This window comes from Pelobates fuscus, chromosome 3 (assembly GCF_036172605.1).
Source record: "Pelobates fuscus isolate aPelFus1 chromosome 3, aPelFus1.pri, whole genome shotgun sequence".
NCBI lineage: Eukaryota > Metazoa > Chordata > Amphibia > Anura > Pelobatidae > Pelobates > Pelobates fuscus.
In genome coordinates, this window is record NC_086319.1 from 271,266,038 (window position 1) to 271,288,048 (window position 22,011).

General features: G+C 41.3%; 1 protein-coding gene across 1 annotated transcript in view; it reads right to left on the bottom strand.

Moving 5' to 3' along the window:
* Positions 1-837: 837 nt before the first annotated feature.
* Positions 838-22,011, bottom strand: part of NPC1L1 (NPC1 like intracellular cholesterol transporter 1) — a 51,095-nt gene continuing 29,921 nt past the window's right edge. Inside the window, exons 12-20 of the mRNA XM_063445545.1 lie at positions 20,114-20,304; positions 18,901-19,016; positions 18,554-18,680; positions 16,960-17,015; positions 15,444-15,594; positions 13,780-14,011; positions 12,585-12,698; positions 11,893-12,055; positions 838-1,307 (exon numbers count right to left, since the gene is read on the bottom strand). Of these exons, the coding sequence (XP_063301615.1) occupies positions 1,180-1,307; positions 11,893-12,055; positions 12,585-12,698; positions 13,780-14,011; positions 15,444-15,594; positions 16,960-17,015; positions 18,554-18,680; positions 18,901-19,016; positions 20,114-20,304 (1,278 nt within the window). The 3' untranslated portion in view covers positions 838-1,179. The remainder of the gene's footprint in view (positions 1,308-11,892; positions 12,056-12,584; positions 12,699-13,779; positions 14,012-15,443; positions 15,595-16,959; positions 17,016-18,553; positions 18,681-18,900; positions 19,017-20,113; positions 20,305-22,011) is intronic.

Here is a 22,011-nt window from a genome sequence, read left to right on the forward strand (position 1 = left end):
CTTCCATGGAGTAGCATTTCCTATTTGAATTGATTGGATTGAACCAAACACTCTAATCCAAATGCAATTTTCTTCTCCATTAACTTCAAACATTTCTAATAACCATAACCGGTGTATGGGTCTTTTTTTCTTAATACTTGATTCCATAATAATCCTATTCCAAAACAGGAAGTGACACTTGTTTTTAATACCAGTATGACTGTATAAAAGCTCTTGATTTAACTCGGCAGGTCATTCTTGGCTGGCAAAGGCAATGCAAGGACCAATTACTGATAACATTAATTGTTAGTGATCTTAACCCCTTAAGGACACATGATGGAAATATTCCATCACGTTTCCCTTTTATTCCAGATGTTGTGTCCTTAAACGGTTAAAGGGAATCTTAAGCAAGATGACATGTTTGGATACTACCAACTGACCAATTCTAGAGAGAGCATTAGAATAGGCTAAGTGTATGGGTGTGTAGAATGCTTTAACTTCTGGGTTATTTTAAATTTCAGTTCAACTACTCTGGCTTTGATATTATTATTTACTAAACTGAGTTCAAGATGAATTTCTAAATTTAAGGCGAGAGTTACCAAACGGAAAGCATAGCTGACTTGCATAGTTTTCCCAGTTAGTCTGTCAGCTACGCTTTCAGCTCAGTTACTCTCTGCTTAAATTTGAAATTCACTTTGAAAGCTTACTTTGGTTTTAAACATATATTTTTTTTTTCTTTCTTTCTATTGCTAGACGATCCCGCTGTAAATGTTAGAACATGATTGTGACTGTGTGTGTGTGTGTGTGTGTGTGTATGTAATGTCAATTTTAAAAAAACACCTGTTGAAGAAGACCAGGTGCAAAAAATAGTATTTTATTGTACAATATTTTTCTTGTATAATATGAACAAAAAGACCTTAATTGGCCCAACACTCAGTTCAGAGTCCATTTTTTACATACTCTATTGTATAAAAATCATCAGGGTGATCTCATGAGAGCCCCTCTAATTAGTAAAAGTTCAGTTATTGCACACTGGTAGGTCTTATTATAACACTTCCTGTACCGTAGTGTTGAATGCTGATTGTAAAGCACAGTGAAGGCTATCTGGTACGTGTCCGTGAGGCAATCTCAGCCTTTGCTGCTTGAGGTGGAAGCACTCTGTTAAAGCTCGGAGTGTTTCTTCTGCTACTTGCTTATTTTCTATTTGGTCTTGACTGGATTCTCGTCCTCTTGAAAGTCAACATTGTTGTGTGTATTCTTCTCCACCCTCTTCTTCCTTTCTTCCTCCTCTTGTTTTTCCAGTAACAAAGCTTTATTAATACCAGGACCTGCACAAAGAAAGGTACTTCTGTTACTTCAGATTGTCTTTTTATCTAAAATGTATTTCTCACTGAACACTTCACTGTAAGTGATCTGCACATTCATCTGTTACCGATCTGGTTAACTTATTACAACACCGCGCATGATTCTGGGCTTTCTACTGGAGATAGAGTATACTGCAGAATCTATATAAAACTAGGCTGGACCTATTGCTCAGACTGTACATAATAGAGTTGGAGCATTGAAGAATGGTTAGAGCTGGAATGTCCATCCTTGGCCCCCAGCTGTGGTCATTCTACCTTGTCCATAATTATCTCAACAGCCAGTTTAGTCTCACTAGAGCCAGAGTGTCAAGGTTGAACACCCCAGGTTTGGAATGTTCAGGATGAGTATGTTAAACCAGCTTGTGACTGTGAAATTCATGGTCCATGGAAAATGATGACCATCACAACCTTACCACGGCTTGGTATAATTTCTGTATGAATTTTCACAAAATGCAGATTGTAAAATTGTCTTCGGTTAAAGCTATATATCTTGTGTGGAAATTGATCTCTATAGTGTCGATCAACTGGTTTTGGATCCCAAACTTCATAAGGAGCTATGCTTACCTAACAAGTGGACTTCGTTGCAAACAAAACACACAACCCTTAACAGGTCATAAAACAGTCTATATGTGTCCTGATTTTCTAAAACTTTATTTGAATCTACTTTTTTTTTTTTTGGCTATACAAACCATCCTGTTTTCAGCAACAAGTTGCATAACAGTGCAATGATTTTTTTTCTCTCTATTTAAAGTTTATTAAGTTGACAAGTACATACAATGAAATGAATGCAATCTAACTGAGAATGCATAGTTATCATAAAGCAATATAACCAAAGAGTGATACATGAAAAGAGACAACCATATGGAGAGTACTACATTGTTGTATAACAGCATCGTCTAACAGAGTAACGCTAGGCTTGTTGTTGCCAAACACACGACAATGGTAAAATAGTTGGGTTAGTATGTTAAAGTGAGGTCTGGATACCCAAGGGGGCATACAGGGTGGATGCAGTATTTTACTGCTTAAGGCCGACATTTATGCTAGTAGTGCGTTGCACCCATGGGGCAGTGTAAGGTTGCGTAATGAAACCAAGCTGGTTACCGTGTCCCTAAGCCTGTGTTTTCAGTCATTGAAAGATACAGCAAATATCCGGCTGGACAATTATGTTGCTATTGGAGAACCTTAGGTTAGTTATACCCTTTGCTTGTTGGCAGTCCCAGGTGTGAGGTTTAGGTGTAGTGGTGTTTGGTGGTCCACTCTCACTCGGGAGAGGGATAGTGTATGTGGGCGCCTCAGAGAGTGCGGCGCATTCGAGATAAGTAGGTGGTGTAGAAGGTAGGACACATAGGTCCTCTAAAAAAAAAAAAGAGAGAGGGGGAGTACAAGGTCAGAAGAGGGTAGTTACGGAGGTGGGAAAAGAGGTATGTAAGTTATAGGTCAAGACGGAGAAGATGTAAGGTGAGGGGAAGCGGGGAGACCAGACCACCGATCCAATCCCTCCCCCGGGTCAGCCGCCACACTTCTCTGCCACTAATCGGGCTATGTCCTTCTTATGTGGCGAGACGCTCGGTGTAGTGTCCATGAGTCCCTGATGCTATTGTGGTGTTGGGTTGTTGAGGGACCCACTTCAGCTACCGGCTGGTCCAGGTAGAACAGTGCAATGATTTCAAGGCACCCATCAAAATTGTTTTTGTTTTCTCTCCATTAAAATATTTTTTTGAAACCATCTAAAATGTTCATGCTGCATGGACCGTTTACATAAAAACTACATTCTATGAACTACTTCCACTGGAAGGCAGTCTGCATATATGCTACTATTTCTGTATAGTAGTATTAATGCAAATTCGAATATAAATAACAAGGTAAACAAATTACCTCGAGTGTCTGAAATGCTAGACACACTGAGGCCCTTTTATCCAATATATTTAAACAGATACAGTTTGAAACCAACATCTTGCTCCTTAATAAAACAATCAACATTCTAGAAAAATAGCATGATTACATGTAAAGTACTTCCTTAATCAGCTTTGTTTAATATCTAGAGTTTTTTTTTTCAATTAAAGGGACACTACACGCACCAAGCCTGGGTGCCATGTCCCTCCCGTTTTAATCCTGCAGTGTAAAACATTGCAATTCTTCAGTAACGGCAATGTTTACATTGCAGGGCTTATCTTTTAATTCAGTGCCTGTAGCTGTACTTCCCTGAATAAAGGGGGTAACCCTACTACAATAACTACTTGGTGTACCTAACATATATTTGAACCTCACTATATGTTTGTGTAGACTACTCACAATGGGTAGCACTTTTTTGTTACTTTAAATGCACTTTTAGTTACCTGAGGGCTAGTTGGTTCAGGTAGGCACTATTGGGAATCCCACAATGCTGTGCTACCTAGGGTCAGTTTGTTTGGCTAGGATTGTGAGGCATATGCTTCCTATTTTTTTTGCTATTGGACAGCTAAAGTTTAAAGGGGGAGGGAGGACCTTTCCTTTGTTTCTTCCCCACCATTCTCTCCTTTCTGTCAAGCACCAAGAATCTTATAGCTGCTATTAGGATTTTTTTAGCCCTATTTGGGGGCTTATCTACATTCTTATTGACCTCTCTGCTGCCTTTGACACAGTTGATCATGCTCTCCTTCTTCAAACTCTTCAATCACTTTTCCTCTTATCTCTTCCAACGCTCATTCAGTGTCTCCTTTTCTAATGATACCTCCTCCCCTTGTCCTGTCTCGGTTGGAGTCCCCCCAAGGCTCTGTGCTTGGTCCCCTTCTGTTTTCTCTTTATACTGCCTCTCTTGGCAAACTTATTAACTCATTTGGATTCCACTGATGACCCCCAGATATATCTCTCCTCCCCGGACCTCTCCCCTGCCGTCCTGCGACGTGTCACTGCTTGCCTTTCTTCCATCTCTGACTGGATGTCCTCCCGCTTTCTGAAACTCAATCTCTCTAAAACTGAGCTCCTTGTCTTTCCTCCTCCTAATACTGATCCTCCTCTTTTGCTTTCTATTCAAGTTAGTGGTATCCACATAAGTCCATCCTTGCAAGCGCACTGTCTTGGCGTCATACTTGATTCTGGCCTCACCTTTGAGCCTCACATCCAGTATGTTGCCAAATCCTGTAGATTACATCTTCAAAAAACATAGACCGCATCCGCCCCATTCTTATGCAAGATGCTACCTAGGAACTTGTCCATGCTCTCCTAATTTATCTTCCCAAAAGCCGTATTGCCCCGCTACAGTCTGTAATGAATGCTGCTGCCAGACTGATTTTCCTCTCTAGTCAGACCTCACACCTCACCCCTCTGCCATTCCTTACATTGGCTTCCCGTATCCTATAGGAGTCAATTCAAAGTGCTAACCCGTACCTAATAAAGCACTGAACAATTCTAGGCTTTCTTATATTTCTTCACAGATCCATACGTATGCCCCTTCTTGGTCTCTCCGTTCTCCTGTCTGCTGCTCGTCCTTGTACGGTCAACTCACGCTTACAGGACTTCTCGCGGGCAGCTCCCTTCCTATAGAATAGCCTGCCTACCACCATCACACTCAATCGTTTAAGAAGTGCCTTAAAACTAATTTCTTTAGGAAAGCTTATGGTCTCCCAGAGTAACCTCTACATCACATACCTGTCTCTTGCTCTCTTCTAAAAGCCAGCACTTTACTCTCTCCTCCAGCTCTTTACTCCCACCTTTTTGATTGCTATTTCCTGTCCTAATGTGTTTTATACCCCACCTCCTATAGACTGTAAGCTCGTTTGAGCAGGGTCCTCTTCAACCTATCATTCCTGTAAGTTTTCTTGTAATTGTCCTATTTAGAGTAAAATCCCTCCTCTCATAATATTGTAAAGTGCTACAAAATTTGTTGGCGCTATATAAATGGCAATAATAATAATAGTGTTTTCTTCTCGGCACACATTGCCTTGATCCTATAAGATAGTTGGTGACTCTATAGTATTTAAGAGTTTCATCTGGGGTTTAAGACCAGCCTTTTGGCAGATTTAGCTCATGTAGCAATCACCATATGTATTCACCAGGTACCACTGATCTCTGAGCCTAATTTACCCTTTCTTGTCTTGTAGCCTGGGGCTAGGAGTGTAGGGCTGATGCCTCCCCGTTTTTTTCTCATTTTGTTATTGGACAGCTAAAGTAAATGGTAGGGGAGAGACCTCTCCCTTTTTGGTTTCTTCCCCGCTACAATTTTCTTCCTGTTATGCATCTCAAATGCTGATGACCGGATTCCTATCACTATTCATTACCTCCCCAAAACAGGCATGATCTGTCCTTCAGCCATTCTCCTTATGGAGTAAATCATGAGTTAGAAACACAAATGCTTGTTTGCTATTTAATTGGCAATTCTGCCCCCTACTGGCCTTTTCTGAATATTCAATTGATGGCTGTAAAGAAAACTGCAACCATATGTTTTTCCGATTGGTTAGGCGTTAGATTAAAGTTTCTTTATTTGCCCAGAAACAAGAGACACCCCTGATATTGTATCACCAAACGATGTACTCCATGGTGGGATATAATGGTGTTTAAGAGGACACTATAGATACCAAGACCACTTAATGAAGAAGTTGTCTGGCTGTCATGCCTATAGGGGAATTACAATACCCTTTTTTTTTCTTTTTCTCATTTATCCCTACAGGTGAGAGACAGTCACCTAAGTGGACACCAGGGCACTATAGTGTTAGAAATACTAACCTAAAGCTAAACCTGCCTGGAAATATCCACTGCATAAAATATCAACAGGTGTGTGTGCGCATACAGCAGCCACAAATTATAAGTTCTGTATCACACAAAGGGTCTGGTGCTAGAGCAGGGATAGGCAACTTTCGGCACTCCAGATGTTGTGGACTACATCCCCCATAATGCTCTTACACCCATAATGCTGGCAAAGCATCATGGGAGGTGTAGTCCAAAACATCTGCAGTGCCGAAGGTTGCCTATGCCTGTGCTAGAGAGTATGCAGAAGAATCCAATGCATTTCTGACAACCAAATATATATATTATTACACATACATATGTATTACTGTCAGAATTGTATCAATTACAACTTTTATCTGTATGTTGTGTGTGTGTGTGTATATGTATGTATGTATGTATGTATGTATATATAAAACTATTTAATAAGAGATCTTTCTCTAACCTGTCAATTAACTCTTCAGCATAGACTTCTGTGCTGAAGAACTGAGTTACAGGGAGATCAGGAGACACCTTTTCTTTTCAAACCCCCTTTTGAATTTCTTGCCACCTTTTGTGTTTCATATGCCCTGTTTTTGCCCATTGGGGCCAAGCACCGGCCCTGAGGTTATGCTGGCTCACCAAGAAATTTTCCTTGAAGGGCGAGTCTGGCCCCGGTAGGAAGGACCTTTCTATATGTTTATCTCTTTCAAATGTTAAACACCATCCTACACGGTGTCTCATTCCTCCTGCTTTTCTCCTGTTAAGCCACAATTAGTTATTGCACTTATATACCTTTTTATAGGAGATCAACACTCTGGCATATGCATGGTTTAGATATTTAGCCAGAGGGCAAACTGATCTTTTTTAAATCAGGGCCCAGATTTGCAGTAATCGGTCCAGATTTCAACTGGCTGGCAGCGTTTGGTCCGGCTGAATCTTGACCAAATTCAGGCCTGTTCCAGACTTTGGTGATTTTCCATGAACAATGTCTGGTCCATTTTATAGTCCAAATTGCCCTTCAGAGGCGGCTCAATTAGGTGATTTAGGCAGCCGCCTAAGGCCTTGCATGGTCTGGGGCCTCGCGGCCGTCTAAATCATTACAGGGCAGGCTGACATGTCGGGTCTTCGGTCTATGACTGAGGGCCCGACACAGGAGGGGGCCCGGCGGCGTGCCCATAATGCCGCTGGGTGCAAGACCCCTCCAGTCAGTCTGCCTGGGAGAGAGCCAGCCTACTGTCTGCAGGTCTGTCAGGTGCAGACTGCAGACTGAGGTATTTCGCGATCTCAGCCAATCCGAGTCAGCAACGCTCTGACTGGAGATCTCTAGATTTACTACGTTGTCTGCAGCTCTGCACCCGGCCTTAGCTGCAGACCGGATATGGAACCCCCTCCTAATCCTGTCACTCTCACCCACTCCAACCATACCAAACGCACCTGCCCTTGATTTGCCACACTTGCCCTATCACATTAACCCCCCTCAATCCTGTCAGACTCACAAATAATTTATGCAAATTATGCCATAACTACATTCTGAGAGCTCACAATTCCGCAGCACAGGGAGCAATGACATTGTAAGCCTCTGCACATGGAATACAGAGACTAGCTCTCTGTATCCAGCGCTGCAAGCTTGTTCTTCAATACAACTACAGCACCTGATGCACAATGCAATCCCTATTTTTATTTTTTTACTTTGGGCGTTAGTGGGGGCCTCATGTTTGAGTTTCGCCTTAGGCCTCATTCAGACTTATTTACAATTTTCACATGGATATCTATTGACTGTGTCTCACAAGAACAGATGCACTTCAAGATTTGGCATTTACTTCACATTTGATCAATAGGGACACGTTTGTTTTATTGTGACTTAAATTGTTCCCTCCTCGGTTTTCTCTTTATTTTCACAATTAAGTGTAATATGTGTCCCCTGCTTGGGAGGCGCAGGGTAGTTTTCTTTACTTTTTAATAGTTGGGTAATTACATAGTAATCATGGTGGAAAAAAGACTCAAGTCCATCAAGTTCAATCTTTACATCAGGAGCAACTTGGTTTAGCAAATGTATAGATGAAAGAAGTAGTTGATTAATAATTACGTGAATTATTGCATGAAACAATTCCAATTTTTAAAGAAGGGTTTCACTTTGACAGTGTTACAATACTTTAAATGTACAGCTGTAAACTGTTTATTAAAATACTTGCCCACCGCCTGAATCCCTACCTACATAAACTGATCCACCCTGACCAGGTAAGTTTCATTCCCAACAGGCAAGTATATGACAATACCAGGCGCACTTATAACCTCATATGAGTAGTAACTCGCAGGAAAATCCCAACACTTATCCAATCGCTCAACGCAGAAAAGGCGTTCGACTGACTACTCTGGCAATTCCTATTCGCAACGTTACATAAATTCGGATTCCCACAACCCTTCATGACAGCCCTACGGACCTTATACACATCCCCCATGGTTAACCTCCTCTTGCCTCTCACACACCCACCCTCGTTCGAAATACATAACGGCACTAGACAAGGATGCCCCCTATCCCCCATATTTTTGCGATCTCACTAGAACCATTACTACAAGCACTCAGACACAACAAAAACATAGTGGGAATCACAATCCACACAGAAGAATATAAAACAGCAGCTTTCGCAGATAACCTGCTGCTCACCATAACTGGTCCTACTAACTCCCTACCGCCACTATTAACAGTACTGCAGGACTACGCAGTACTTTAAGGATACAAGTTAAACATGGGAAAAACTGAAGTTTTACCAATCCACAGCACAGCGCACGTACTTCAAAACCTAAAACAAGCATACCTATTCGACTTCACAGACACGCGGTACCTTGGGACTCGCATCCCGACAGACCTATCACAGACGTACCAGCTCAACTACGCTCCCCTACTACAGGCTGCATCATAAGCCCTCAAAGCATGGATGGGCCTCTCGATCTCCTGGATGGGAAGAATGGCATCTGTAAAGATGAACCTTCTCCCCAGGTTCCTTTACCTATTCCAGGCACTACCCGTGCAAATATCCACTGCCGACTTCAAAAACATGCAGACCCAAACAGATAAATTCATCTGGGCCAACAAGAAAGCCAGAATCAAAAGGGCGACGCTCTACATACCAAACAGGCTTGGGCCTCCCCCACTACATACATTGCTACCAAGCAGCGCAACTAGCACAAGTACAACACCTGCATGCCCCATATGGCATCAAACGTTGGGTAGACCTGGAACACATGATCTTTGGTAGGGACTTCCCTTCAGTTTACGTTTGGCTACCCAAACCAGCCAGACCACGACTGCCCATCACCACCCTCGGGCTCCTAAACTGGGGCAAGATCACAACTAAATGCTCCCTGACAACCAACTCTTCCCCACTCACACCGGTCCTATGCAATGCACAATTTATCCCAGGCATGACCCCCCAACATTTCTCCAGATTCGAAGACAATTACCTCATCAGTTTCCACCAATTCTTCCAGAACCAACCTCTCCCAACGCACCCGCTAACCACCCGATACATCCAAATTCAAATCTTCCTAGACATGCCCAAAAACAAAGCAGCAGCCACTACCACCCTCACCCCCTTTGAACGAACATGCATGACCTGCCCGATCCAAAAAAGCCAAATATCCACACTATACACCACTATAATCACATCTTATAACGAGGGCTCCCTAACAAAAGTGTCAACTTGGGAAAGGGACCTCGGGCCACCGGACCATCCCTCAGACTGGGAAGAAATCTGGGAAGCCACAGCCACAGTTTCGATATGCGTAAACCACAAAGAACAAGCCTATAAAACGCTAATGCGCTGGTATCTCACTCCACTCCAACTCAGACAAATGGGAATCTCGGACAACGACCTGTGCTGGAAACAATGTGGGGGAAGGGCACATATCTTCATGTATGGTGGAAATGCGCACAAATAACACACCTATGGCTTCAAATCTCGCAACTAACATCCAAGATCCTACACACAAACATCCCACTAGATCCATGGATCTGGCTCCTTTCAAAACCACTCAACAATACTCCATGCTGCCAAAACAAACTTATAGCAAAGATTGCACTGGCGATCAGAAAAGCAATCGCAGAAACGTGGGGTAGACCTGCGATAACTACCTTCCAAACACTGATACGAAGCCAGAAAGATGGATAAACTATTTGCTCTGGTACAGGACACCACAACACACTTCAACAAAATCTGGGACCTATGGCTATTTGAGTTCCCTCAACCCACATGAGGGCTGGCTGGGAAAAATAAAACTACCGCTCGCCTCCCACCGCTATCCGGCAACCACCCCACCATTAATAACCCCACCAGTCTCAACCTCTCCAACCTCCTACAGCAAGAGACCTTCCTTTCCCTCCCCCATACCCTACCCTTCCCTCTCCACCTATACCCCTCCCCTCCAAACACATTACACACATCTACCACCACACATTCACCCTCACCCAATGCCAAACCGCGAAACACAACCACGCACACACACAAACCCCAACACATACTCAATCAACCCTGAAACACCAGCACACAGAGAGTGACTAACATGACGCAACAGGCCAACACACACGACCCCCAACATCTGAGACACCAAGCCGAATACAAAAGGCGAACACTCAAATCTGCAGACACCAAGCATGATACAGCCGTATCTTACGCCTGGACCAATAGGCCTATTCCCACAATGACAACGAACATCCAAAAGTACAGGTACTGAAAACTTGATATATGGTAAGGCACTAGACGCCTGCACCAATTGCAACTGTACTGTGTGTGAAACAAACAAAACAAGGCACTCACTTCATGTTAAATTTTATGCAAACCTTAATGTATTGATACAGGACAATGTTATGCATCTGTTACGAATTCCACTATATCACCGATACCTTATTCAAAACCCAAAAATAAAGAATTAAAAAAAAATGTACAGCTGTAACCTTATAAGCAGCAAATATTTCTCACTATGGTTAAACACAAGATTGATTACAGCCACAATTAAAATTGAAAACAAGAGAAGAGCCAGTTCCTTGTTTCTTCGCCCCAGTAAATGGTATTCTAACGTTTACAAAGGTGAATAGCGGGTGTTAGAATTTAAAAAAAATTATAAAAAATTTTAAAAATCTTACTCCAACTGCATTGTTTGCACTCAGAATTGTCTCCAGCAATGCCACTGTGAGAATTTTTTAATTTGGATGTTTCATAAGAAATCATAAGAATTTTAAAAAACCCAACAAAGTACAACCAATACCTAACTTTTAGTTAGCTATTTGGTTATGCAAAAAGTGAGAAAGTGACTGTTTCTCTTTAAAGCTGGATAACCTATACTTGTCTTACAAAATATGCTGACACAGTGATCATGAACAATTTGTAGGAATGTACTAATATGAAACAAGGTTCACTAAGATTAGTGGAAAGAAGACTTCACCTTTAGCACCGATAAGATAAGTGGTAAAGTATGGATCTAAATTAGGCTGTATTGGAAAATACAGTAGATAATGTTGATTTAAACAAATGATTAAATGTTTTGGGTTTCTCAGATTAAATCTGCTGAATCAATCAATTCTCACGCAATCTGAGAAAAGTTTTAATGTCTAGCAGGGATTTTATTCATAAAACTTGAATAGTGACGAATCACTATTCAAAATGATGATCAAAAAAAAAAAAAAAATGATGATCAAAATGTATACTTATTTGCTATAGAGTTGTCATCTGATCAGGATTACAATGGTGATATACTTATGGATCTCTAGCTAGTTCTGGGGCTATGGTTATTAAGGCATACCGACTACACAGAGCCCATAATTTGCAGATTCTGAAACATGCCATAATTAGCATCAAACAAAAATTCTTACCAAAGTAGGTGAGCACGACAGGCAAAAAGATGAGTCCGTGTACCAGCCCGAGCAAAGTAATGGTTAGATTCATGCGAAAGAAAAAGATCTGGATGAGTTGAGCTTTTGCAAATGCCAGAACAATTATCCCGGGGAGATTGGTCATTGCCACTCCTGCAAAAACCTGTTTCAAGAAAAACAAAAGGGCATTAAGGTATATAACCAACTCATTAATTACCAGGAAAAATCATTGCTCCTTGGTTTACATTTAGCTCCTCATATTGTCCATGCCATGTAATGGCTCAGAATCTACCTTTAAATGAGGTTTATTACCAATTATACTAGTGTGAGGGTAGTGGATGCATGGAATAGCCTTTCAGCTGAAGTGGTAGAGGTTAACACAGTGAAGGAGTTTAAGCATTCGTGGGATAGGCATAAGACTATCCTAACTATAAGATAAGGCCAGAGACTAATGAAAGTATTTAGAAAATTGGGCAGACTAAATGGGTCGAATGGTTCTTATCTGCCGTCACATTCTATGTTTCTATGTGTAACTTTTACTACTGTCCTAATGTTAATAGCTACTGCTTCCATGTCTGCTGTTTACGTTGCTATCTCAATGTCCATGATTTAATACCCATGTTCTTCACTACCTTTATTTTATGTCCCAGTTGCCCTTTTGTCTGTCAGGCTTGTGGCTTCTGCCTACTTACCGCACTCCCCATATATATTGTTGCTTCCTTTGCCCGAGCCACTTTGGTAGGTTTAAGACTGAAGGCGAAAGAACGGGTGAGATGGGACACAAACTCCACAGAAATTCCAATGGCCTAAGTGAAAAAAGTGTCAGATAATGAGTAAGAAGACTGGATAAACAAAATATGCTAAGAGTAGAATAAAAGGAGGAGATGTAAGAGACAAAATAAAGCATAATTTTCACTTGTCATTTAATGCAAAAACATTTAAAGTGACATGCCTACTTGGTGGTGACTGAGAGAGGTGGGCAATGTACTTAGTTCACCTAAAGCACCTTGATATAATAGTCTTCGGTTGCTGGTAGAGGTTAGCACCAAAAGCCAGGTGATAATCCTTGCCATCCAAAGATGGCATCCTGTCCAGATCTAATTTTGCATGTAAAAGGTGATGCCTATCGTGTGTCATGTTACAAGATGCCAGCCCCCACCAGCTATTGCAGATGACGGCTTCACTAACAACAGAAAGACATGGCTAGTGGAAGCACTGCAGAGGCCGGATGTCATAAGTTAGCACCACAGGGAACCAGGAAAGAGGGTAAACCATTGCTAAACGGTTTGCCTCCTTTACCGGGACACAGGGCAGGGTACCCTTTTAATCATAACCACTACAATAGGCTGTACTGGTTATGATGTTTGATGTAACTCTTTAAGGATGGACACAGAAAATAGCAAACAAATCTTGGATGATAAAGAAAATACAGCAAGAAGATAACAGAGAAAGGGCCACATTGAAATATCTGGGATATGTTAAACTGAAAAGTCCACTGTACTGATAATCTGAGCTATATACTATTAATGGTAAGTGTGGCTGCCTACATTGTACTCAGGGTGACTGCATTCCTGATTTTATCACAGATACTTTAAAAAAATAAAAACACATGCTTCAGTTCAAAAATAAACAGTCTGTAGTTTTTTTATTCATGCATTGCAGCCCTGAAATATGCATTTTTTAAAAACAAATAATTCCAATAAAATCCCCAAAATGGTTACCGAGCTGGTAACCCCTAACCCGTTCTGGAATTAAATGTTTGGACTAAGGACTGAGAACAAGAAAGTAAGACAAAAAACACTAAGCAAAAGCCATAACAGGAGGAAAATAGACAAATGAACTGTGAGAAAATAGTGACATTGATTGACAAACTGCAATGACACTGACCGTTACGAGATTGATGAGGGATATTGCATTAAAGTCAATGCTCCATAGAGTCATAACACCAGCTGTGTCCACAACGATCATAATGATGGTGATGAGGTTAATCAGCCCAGATCGCAGGTCCATACCCAGCAGGATGCAGCACACAGTAAAAGTTGGCACCAGGCAGATTGCCAGCATGATCAGCCCTTCTTCTACGATGGACAGGTACTGCTCATAAAACACATACGTGATCCTGCACAGATAGCACAGAAAGAACTTTTAAATGCAAAGTGTGCTTCAGATATTACCAATAATTGTTTATAATACACAGAAGGCACACATATATGATTCACAGGATCGGATTTCACATTAGGCAGAGTAGCCTACAAGTGCCTGTCCTGTTGGGGGCACTTATTTACAGCACTGGTAGTGTCCTTTTTTTTTTTTAGGAGTGAGGGCTAGGTCAATGAAATATAAAGCTCAAAGGGCTACACTCAGTGTGGGAGGGAGAGTAGACAAAAGCTGCCCGTTGCAGGCTCTGCCTTCAAGGGAGAAGCTGTAACTTCTGTTGTGCGGACTAATGACAGACGTCAAATATGCACCTAATTGACATTAGGCAGCTAGGAACAGCATAAGCCACTTGTTCTGAGAGGTACAACTTGCCCTGGCACACAATTATCAGTATCTACAGTGTTTCAAGTCCCCCTCATTATTAAATAGCTCTCACCTGCCGCCTTACTAAATAATTAATAAATAGGGCCCGATTAAGCAATCTGTCCACCCTCCATTCTTTAATTTGAAGCCCCTACCTGATGCCCACATCCTAACTGCAAAGTCGTTAGTTTCATTTTACAGAAAGCAGCCACTCGCTGGTCTCTGTGTGGCAGAAATGCCCCCACTTGGGGCATTGCAAGTGGAAGCATAGGGTAGCTTTAAAGCCTCCTTTGTTCACCCCGAACGCAAATGAACTAATGGTGTCATTTCTTGAAAAAATGAATGAAAAATCTAGGTTTAGTTCATATTCATGTTTGTCCAAAAAGGAATGCACAAGTCTGTTAAAGATAAAAAAAAAAATACTCCTACAGCATAACAATAAAAAGAGAAGGTAATTAATACACTACTTCTGGCACTACTCTGATGTTGCTCCCTTATAGAACATTCCTTTAGCCAGGTGGTCCTGGACTTCAACTTTGCTCTAACTCCAGTGTGGGTGTTGTTTGGCATTTATCCTAGAAAAAGTTAGTCACCTTAAGGGCCACAAATTCCTATTACTTACATCAGCACTGCAGTCAGCAGGCCAAAAAAGCTCTTCAAGGTCGCCCCCTTCCAGTATATTCACATTTAATGGTCATCTCTCACAATGACAGGATGGAAGTGGCACAAAATAAAAAAACATTTTGTCAAGTGATCAGGACCATTTTTCATGCCCCTGAGATTTTTCAGACAATGCTCCTCAAGTCCCTCCATTTAATTTACTGATATTTGTAGTCGAGAGGCAGAACTCCATACTAGTGGTGTAGTCTGTACATCCTTACACAAGTTTCTGATCAAGGCATTCAAGATATTAATTGGTTTATCTGAAATAACTTGGTATGTTTTATAACATTGTACCCTAACTGCTTTCTTTCACCATAACTGTGTAAGCTTACTTTAATGTTATTGCAAAAAAAGTAGAGGTAACTTACGTGTAAGGAAAGACCTTGAAATTAGGGTCAGTGCCAGGCACCTGTCTCAGAGTATTTGTGATGCTGGCAGCAAGTTCACGGGCATTTTTTAAGGCTGCTGTGTACTCCTGAGAGTTCTTGAGTGGGCTGTGATATGCCATGAATCGTGTTGCTGTGGATATATTTGGTGCCAAAAATATTGGTATTAAAAGAGGCCTAAGACAGTGGGCATGTCACATTGTACTGCTTAAATATTACACTCAAAAGATGCAAGAAACACAGAATTGAGGCAAGTACATTCAGCTGCTATGGCATTGACACAGATCAAGAAGATATATGCCCATACATATAGTATTGCCATGCTGAAAATGGCCCATACAATAAATAGGGTCATGCTGAGAATGGCCCATACAGAGAATAGGGTCATGCTGAGTATTGCCCTTACGGAGAATGGGAAGACCAAATAACCCATGGCAGCCCCCTAGAGCCTGGTCTCAGAAAGGGGACCCCCCAGGCTATTGTCTGTGCCTAGAGCTCTGGCTGTCAGAGGACCTTCTGTCCTTCATGAGCTGGCAGGGACCTTCATGAGCTGGCAGGGACATCGAAAAGATCTCACTGCTCGGCCCTGAGCCTCCTCAGTTTGTTGAGTGTGCATTGTGATCTGCAACAGTATTAGGTGCACTGCACAACACTTAAAGAGCTCTTTTGTGGTACCCCAGTGCTCTCAGTCATTTACTCAGCTCCAACTGCGAGGAAGCTCTTAAACTGGTCTGCACCTGATAGCGGTGCAGACCGCAACACTCCTCCACCAGACCACCAGGAAAAGGCTCTTCACTGGACCACCAGAAAAAGGAAAGCAGGCGAGGGGCCAAGAAACACACTCAAACACTACACACCTTTTTCCAATTATGAATGGTGCCATAAAGGTACTGCACTGTATTGGAACTAGGCCCCACAGAAAATAGGAGCAATATAGAGATCAATCAGTTGTGTAACAAGGGGTGGTATTCTCCACACAGCACCTCGTCCTAGCACTGTCGCTCACTGTAGTGTGACCAAGTAGAACAACAGCACAGTATGTTTATCTGCATGTTCCTCTGCTGGGTCTTTTATTGGAGCTTTGAGAAGCATGCAATGAGTAGAGGGGATAGGGATATGATTGTTCAGTCCTGTTCCTGCCTATGTGACCATTCACAGCTCCCGGACATACCAGCAAAGGAGCACGTAAAGCCTCATCCTCTACCATTTTCCAGAGACAGAAGAATATCAGGTGGATTTGAAAAAGCACAATGGGTGAAAGGAGGGTTAGGAGAAACACACAAGTGGGGAATGGGTTTTAAGAGAGACATAAAGTGAATGGGTGACTGTGTAAGAGTCATACTTAGTAGGGAAGAATAACTGCAGGTAGAAGGAGGTCAAAGTGGCATACAAGTGAAATCTTACATAAGACAGGTACTTAAAGGGGACAAGGGCAAACTGCATAGAGTCAAGAAACTTAGCCCTCCCAGTATCACAAATCTGTCTATTATCTTCTTACCTATAATCTCTCCATCTTCGTTGAATTTTACAGCACCATCATATGCACCCAGACCCCTAAAAAAAAACAGAAAAATAGGTTGGCTATTGTAAGAGTAACCAGGCTACAGATCCTACAGTTTCTGTGCTGTGACTACCTTGCCCTCCCTTCCTGTAACCTGACATTGTACCCATGCAATTAGAAAGTGTAGGAGCAGAAGCGTATGGGAACAAGAAGAGGCTCTGTGGACTGAGCTAGGCCTGAACTGTGCATGTCTGTAGCAATGATCTAGACCAGTGGTCCGAAACCCAGTCCTCATGGACCACCAACAGTCCAGGTTTTGTCAGTATCTCCATTGGAATAAAACAGGGAAATACATAAATCCTGGACTGTTGGTGGTCCATGAGGACTGGGTTGGAGACCACTGCTCTAGACTACAGTAGCTCTGAGGACTACCCTGTACCAAAGAGTTTTCCTGATCTGAAGATATAGTCAGTATGCTGCAACGGCTGCATCTACTACAAAGGAAGTATTTTGCTAATTATCCAGCTGAGGAGTGCTACATTGAAGATCCAGCAACCTGATTAACAGGAGTTATCCTACCTGACGTGTAGTTTTATTCTTACTGAGTGACTAGAAAAATGGAAGATAATTAGACATATTCCCTGGATCTGAGGCCAACCATCTTGTGGGACACAATGTATAATTTACCAAAGCCACTGGTGGCTGGGGGGTTGTTTGCTGAGCATATACAAACTGTGTTTGTGGTTTTAAAGAAACTACACAGGACTGGGACATTACAGCAGCAGAATTTATCATAAGCTAGCCATTATTTTGCTTTATTTATTTGCATTTGTGTGTTTATGGTAGTTCAATATATCATCTTCACATATATATTTAATTTATTCTCTGTGTTTGAGAATGGTTATTTAGAGTGGGATCCCCGTCCACTCAGTGGGGTGTTTTTCTGTGAAATAAGTATCAAAATTAGTGGAGGCACTGACTACAGTAAGATGTTCGATCTCCACATTTTGGTGCAAACTTGGGCCCCCTGTTAGTGTCAAAGTTGAATCTAGCTGTTGTCCATACTTGCCTTCTTCCAAATACAGGTAAGGAAGGGGTTACATAAGAAAAGAGCGATTGTGGTAGTTTCTACAGTCTTTGTGGAATTTAGCACATGTGAAATGTGTGGTGTGGTGTGCAGTGCCGACCTGTGGCCATCATATCAAAGTGCGGTCCCAATTAGTAGGAGATAGTGTGTTTAGGTGGTTATTATGCAACAAGACACATGCTCTAAAGGCTTACTTGATTTTGATGTAGATTAATAAAACATTTAATTAATTATTTCACTTATCTAAAGTTACAAATGAAAATAAATCATATGTAAGTGTATGTGGTCAATATTAAGTAAATCTAATATACTATTCTGTTGTTGTTAGATTGAATGGGGTGCACATGGGCGCACATGGCCCAGTGTGTTCTTGTCCCTATATATATATATATATATTAGTTTTTGGGCTGGACCTTTTCTTTATAGGTTTCAGCCACACAGGATATATGAAGTCTCTATTTGTCAATGTGTCCACATCCCAAAGCCCAGTGCTATGACACTCACCCCTTGGGACATTGCAGATTTGGGTAATCACCCAGAAATATTGGCAGGTAGTGTTCAAATTGTTGTACAGTTGGTCTAAGCGGTCCATTGGGATTTTGGAGACACTTTCTCAGACATCCTGGAGTTGCTGGAGGTGAAGAACAAACAAGTGGTTTTAAAATAGTTCTGCAAAAATTAATGTTATTGTTGTTGAGACCAGATTTAAGTGGGTCAAGGGCTAGCAGCTTTTCCACTTTTTACAAAAAGCAAGAACTATTTTGTTGTCAGTATTCCAATAAATGTTTTGATTTATGCAGACTTGCCACCTCTTCTGTTTGCTCCCTCTGGTGGCATTGTGATATACTTACTGCTAGTGGATGAGCAGAATGTTCCATTTAGAAGTAGCCTGCAGCAGCTAGATGCAGGATTTAGCCAGTCTATAAAGTCATCCACCCAGGAGGATGCTGGAACAGACAAGTAAGACCTGTAAAGGAAAAGGAAGGTATTACAAAGTGCATTATGAGAGACACATTCTCTATTTTGTCTCAGTATATCTCTTGATTGAGTTGGAATTTCAGTGAAATTCCAACACAGTCAAAATGAGTGTTTCATGAAGATGTTATCTTTATGAAAATACTCACTTTCAGAGGGGGTGCAATGTCCACAATATACACACACAATATACTCCTGGGGTCAATCTTGATAAAGACCCAGGAGGGTCAAAACGTTGATTGCGTTAATACACATTGCAAAATATTATTGAGAGCTCTTTTCTTTAATACAATATATATATATATATTTATTGAGGACATTGCATCAATTGTATGTACAGAATGTTATTCAGGGATACAATATATAATATATATCAGCCGGTTAAAGCAGTGCTAATGTCACTGCCTTAACCTGAAATCTAGGTTCGTATCCCAGTCAAATCACTTCCTCAGTAAGTGTCCCTGGTCAAGACATCTAACGATATATGTCTGCCTACTTCTAATCTTCATAGATTGTAAGCTCATTTGAGCACAGTCTTCTTTACCTCTCAAATATCCCTTTCTTTTATTGTAAAACACTATGAAATATGAGTTATATGCATGCTAATAATAGTTATGGATTTAATGTTTAATATAAATGTTAAAATATTGTTTTCTAAAAAAAAAAAAACAACACAAAAATATACAGTATTTTTAGTTTATATGTCCATACTACATACACACACATAAGAATTAGAGTTAACATTTTCCATTTACATCCTCAACTCATACTAAAGTCAATTTCTCCACAAGCAAGTCAAATTTGAACTCCAGTATTTTGGATGGAGCAGGGTGTGAGAATAGGGAGAATGGCAGACCCAAAATATGGTAACAGCTGGCATCCTTATCAGTTTGTTATTAAAATTCACCACTGAATTACTGTCAACTCTCTAATGACAAAAAGAAAAAAATGTGGCAGTGGAAATATATGGTAGTGTTGGAGTGGCCATCATTATAGGGTGTTAAGGTGACTACACAATTTACAGAAATGCCTGCTCTGTAACACTGTGTTCGCAAGAGAGGATGAGGTTTAGTGAGATATATAACATACCGATCAGGGTAATCTGTGGCATATTGAATCTGTTGGGTCATGGAGTGGTCATCACAGCCGACACTGGAGCAGATTGCATTCATTCCTTCTATACTAGAGAAGTTAAATCCAGGTGTAGTGACAAAGTACGTGGGCACACCAACTTCAAAGTATTTGTTCAAAGCATTTAAATAATCGAAGACATAGGAATCCTGTAAGCAAGGAAAATCTCAAAATCACTTTATGTCCAGTCACTGTATCAAGGTTCATCCACACACTCTTTTATAGATTGTGTAAATGTTGATTGAACAAAGAGTACAGAAACCTGTACGCTCCCTTTAAGCAAGACTGCATGCCATGCATAGCTTGTGGATTCCACCTCTACATATTTTATAGGCTCATCCACGCACTTCTTATTGGTTGATCCACACACTCTGTATGGGCTCATGCTTCACGAATATAACCTTTAAAAATTTCTTAACATACTGTATAAGAGTGCATCTGTGCACACCATTCAGGCTCGTCCACACAATCTCTGCAGATTTTAGTCTAAACATGGCATTGTCCAGAACACTGGTGAGACCTCACTTGGAGTATTGTACGCAGTACTCCAGAAGGATATTGATACCGTAGAGAGAGATCAGAGAAGGGCTACTAAACTGGTTCACGGATTGCAGGATAAAACTTACCAGGAAAGGTTAAAGGAGCTTAACATGTATAGCTTGGAGGAAAGATGAGACAGGGGGGATATGATAGAAACATTTAAATACATAAAGGGAATCAACACAGTAAAGGAGGAGACTCTATTTAAAAGAAGAAAAACTACCACAACAAGAGGACATAGTCTTAAATTAGAGGGACAAAGGTTTTAAAATAATATCAGGAAGTATTACTTTACTGAGAGGGTAGTGGATGCATGGAATAGCCTTCCAGCTGAAGTGGTAGAGGTTAACACAGTGAAGGAGTTTGAGCATGCGTGGGATAGGCATAAGGCTATCCTAGCTATAAGATAAGACCAGGAACTAATGAAAGTATTTAGACAATTGGGCAGACTAGATGGGCCAAACAGTTCTTATCTGCCGTCACATTCTATGTTTCTATGTTTCTGTGTACCTGTCCTCCCACACACTTGGCACAGCTCATGCTCAAACTTTATACAAGCATTTCCAGATTCATGCCCCTTCATGCGGTATGCAACGGCCAACTAGCACAGTGTACACTATACAGACAATATGTATTGGCTCATCCATGCACAGTGCACAATATGCCCAACACTCCTCCAGTTAATTCACACACCATTCAAAGTCAGCCTCTGTGTACTGGGTGCATGGGAGGATATGCAAACAATGAAAATGCCTCATACCCCTGCTCCAGTCCACAAGCATAAGAGGGCTGGCAAGGAGATTGTGGACTGCAGTCTCAAACTATTCTTCTGAACATTTAAATAACAACAGAGCGGAGTTTGGATGCCTATTTGAGCAGTTCTGCCGGAGTAGGACAGCAGGCAAGAATTGTGTAGGGTATTTGCAAGCCTGGTCCCTTGTTGGTATGTGTATTGGCTGTTGTCGATGGGAAATAAGTCTGTATCTCTTAGGTATGCACACATGTTTGTGAATGTACCACCATACTGTGCAGGTCCTACTTATGAAGGTTCAGGGACATATGCAACTTGAGCAGCCTTCATCTAATATATATATATGTACTGCATGGTCCAAGTGATTAGCACCATGCACACTAAGATAAGATGAGTTTACTGCTCAAAAAAATGTACACCCACCTGCCGTACCCTCCCCCCCATATTCCTGCCACAAATTCTAAACAGGCTCGTTTGGTTGAACTGTAATTGCATTTGTTTTTATCATACAGCACATTTTCCTAATGCACACTTTCAAAAACAGTTGAAAACGACTGCATACTAA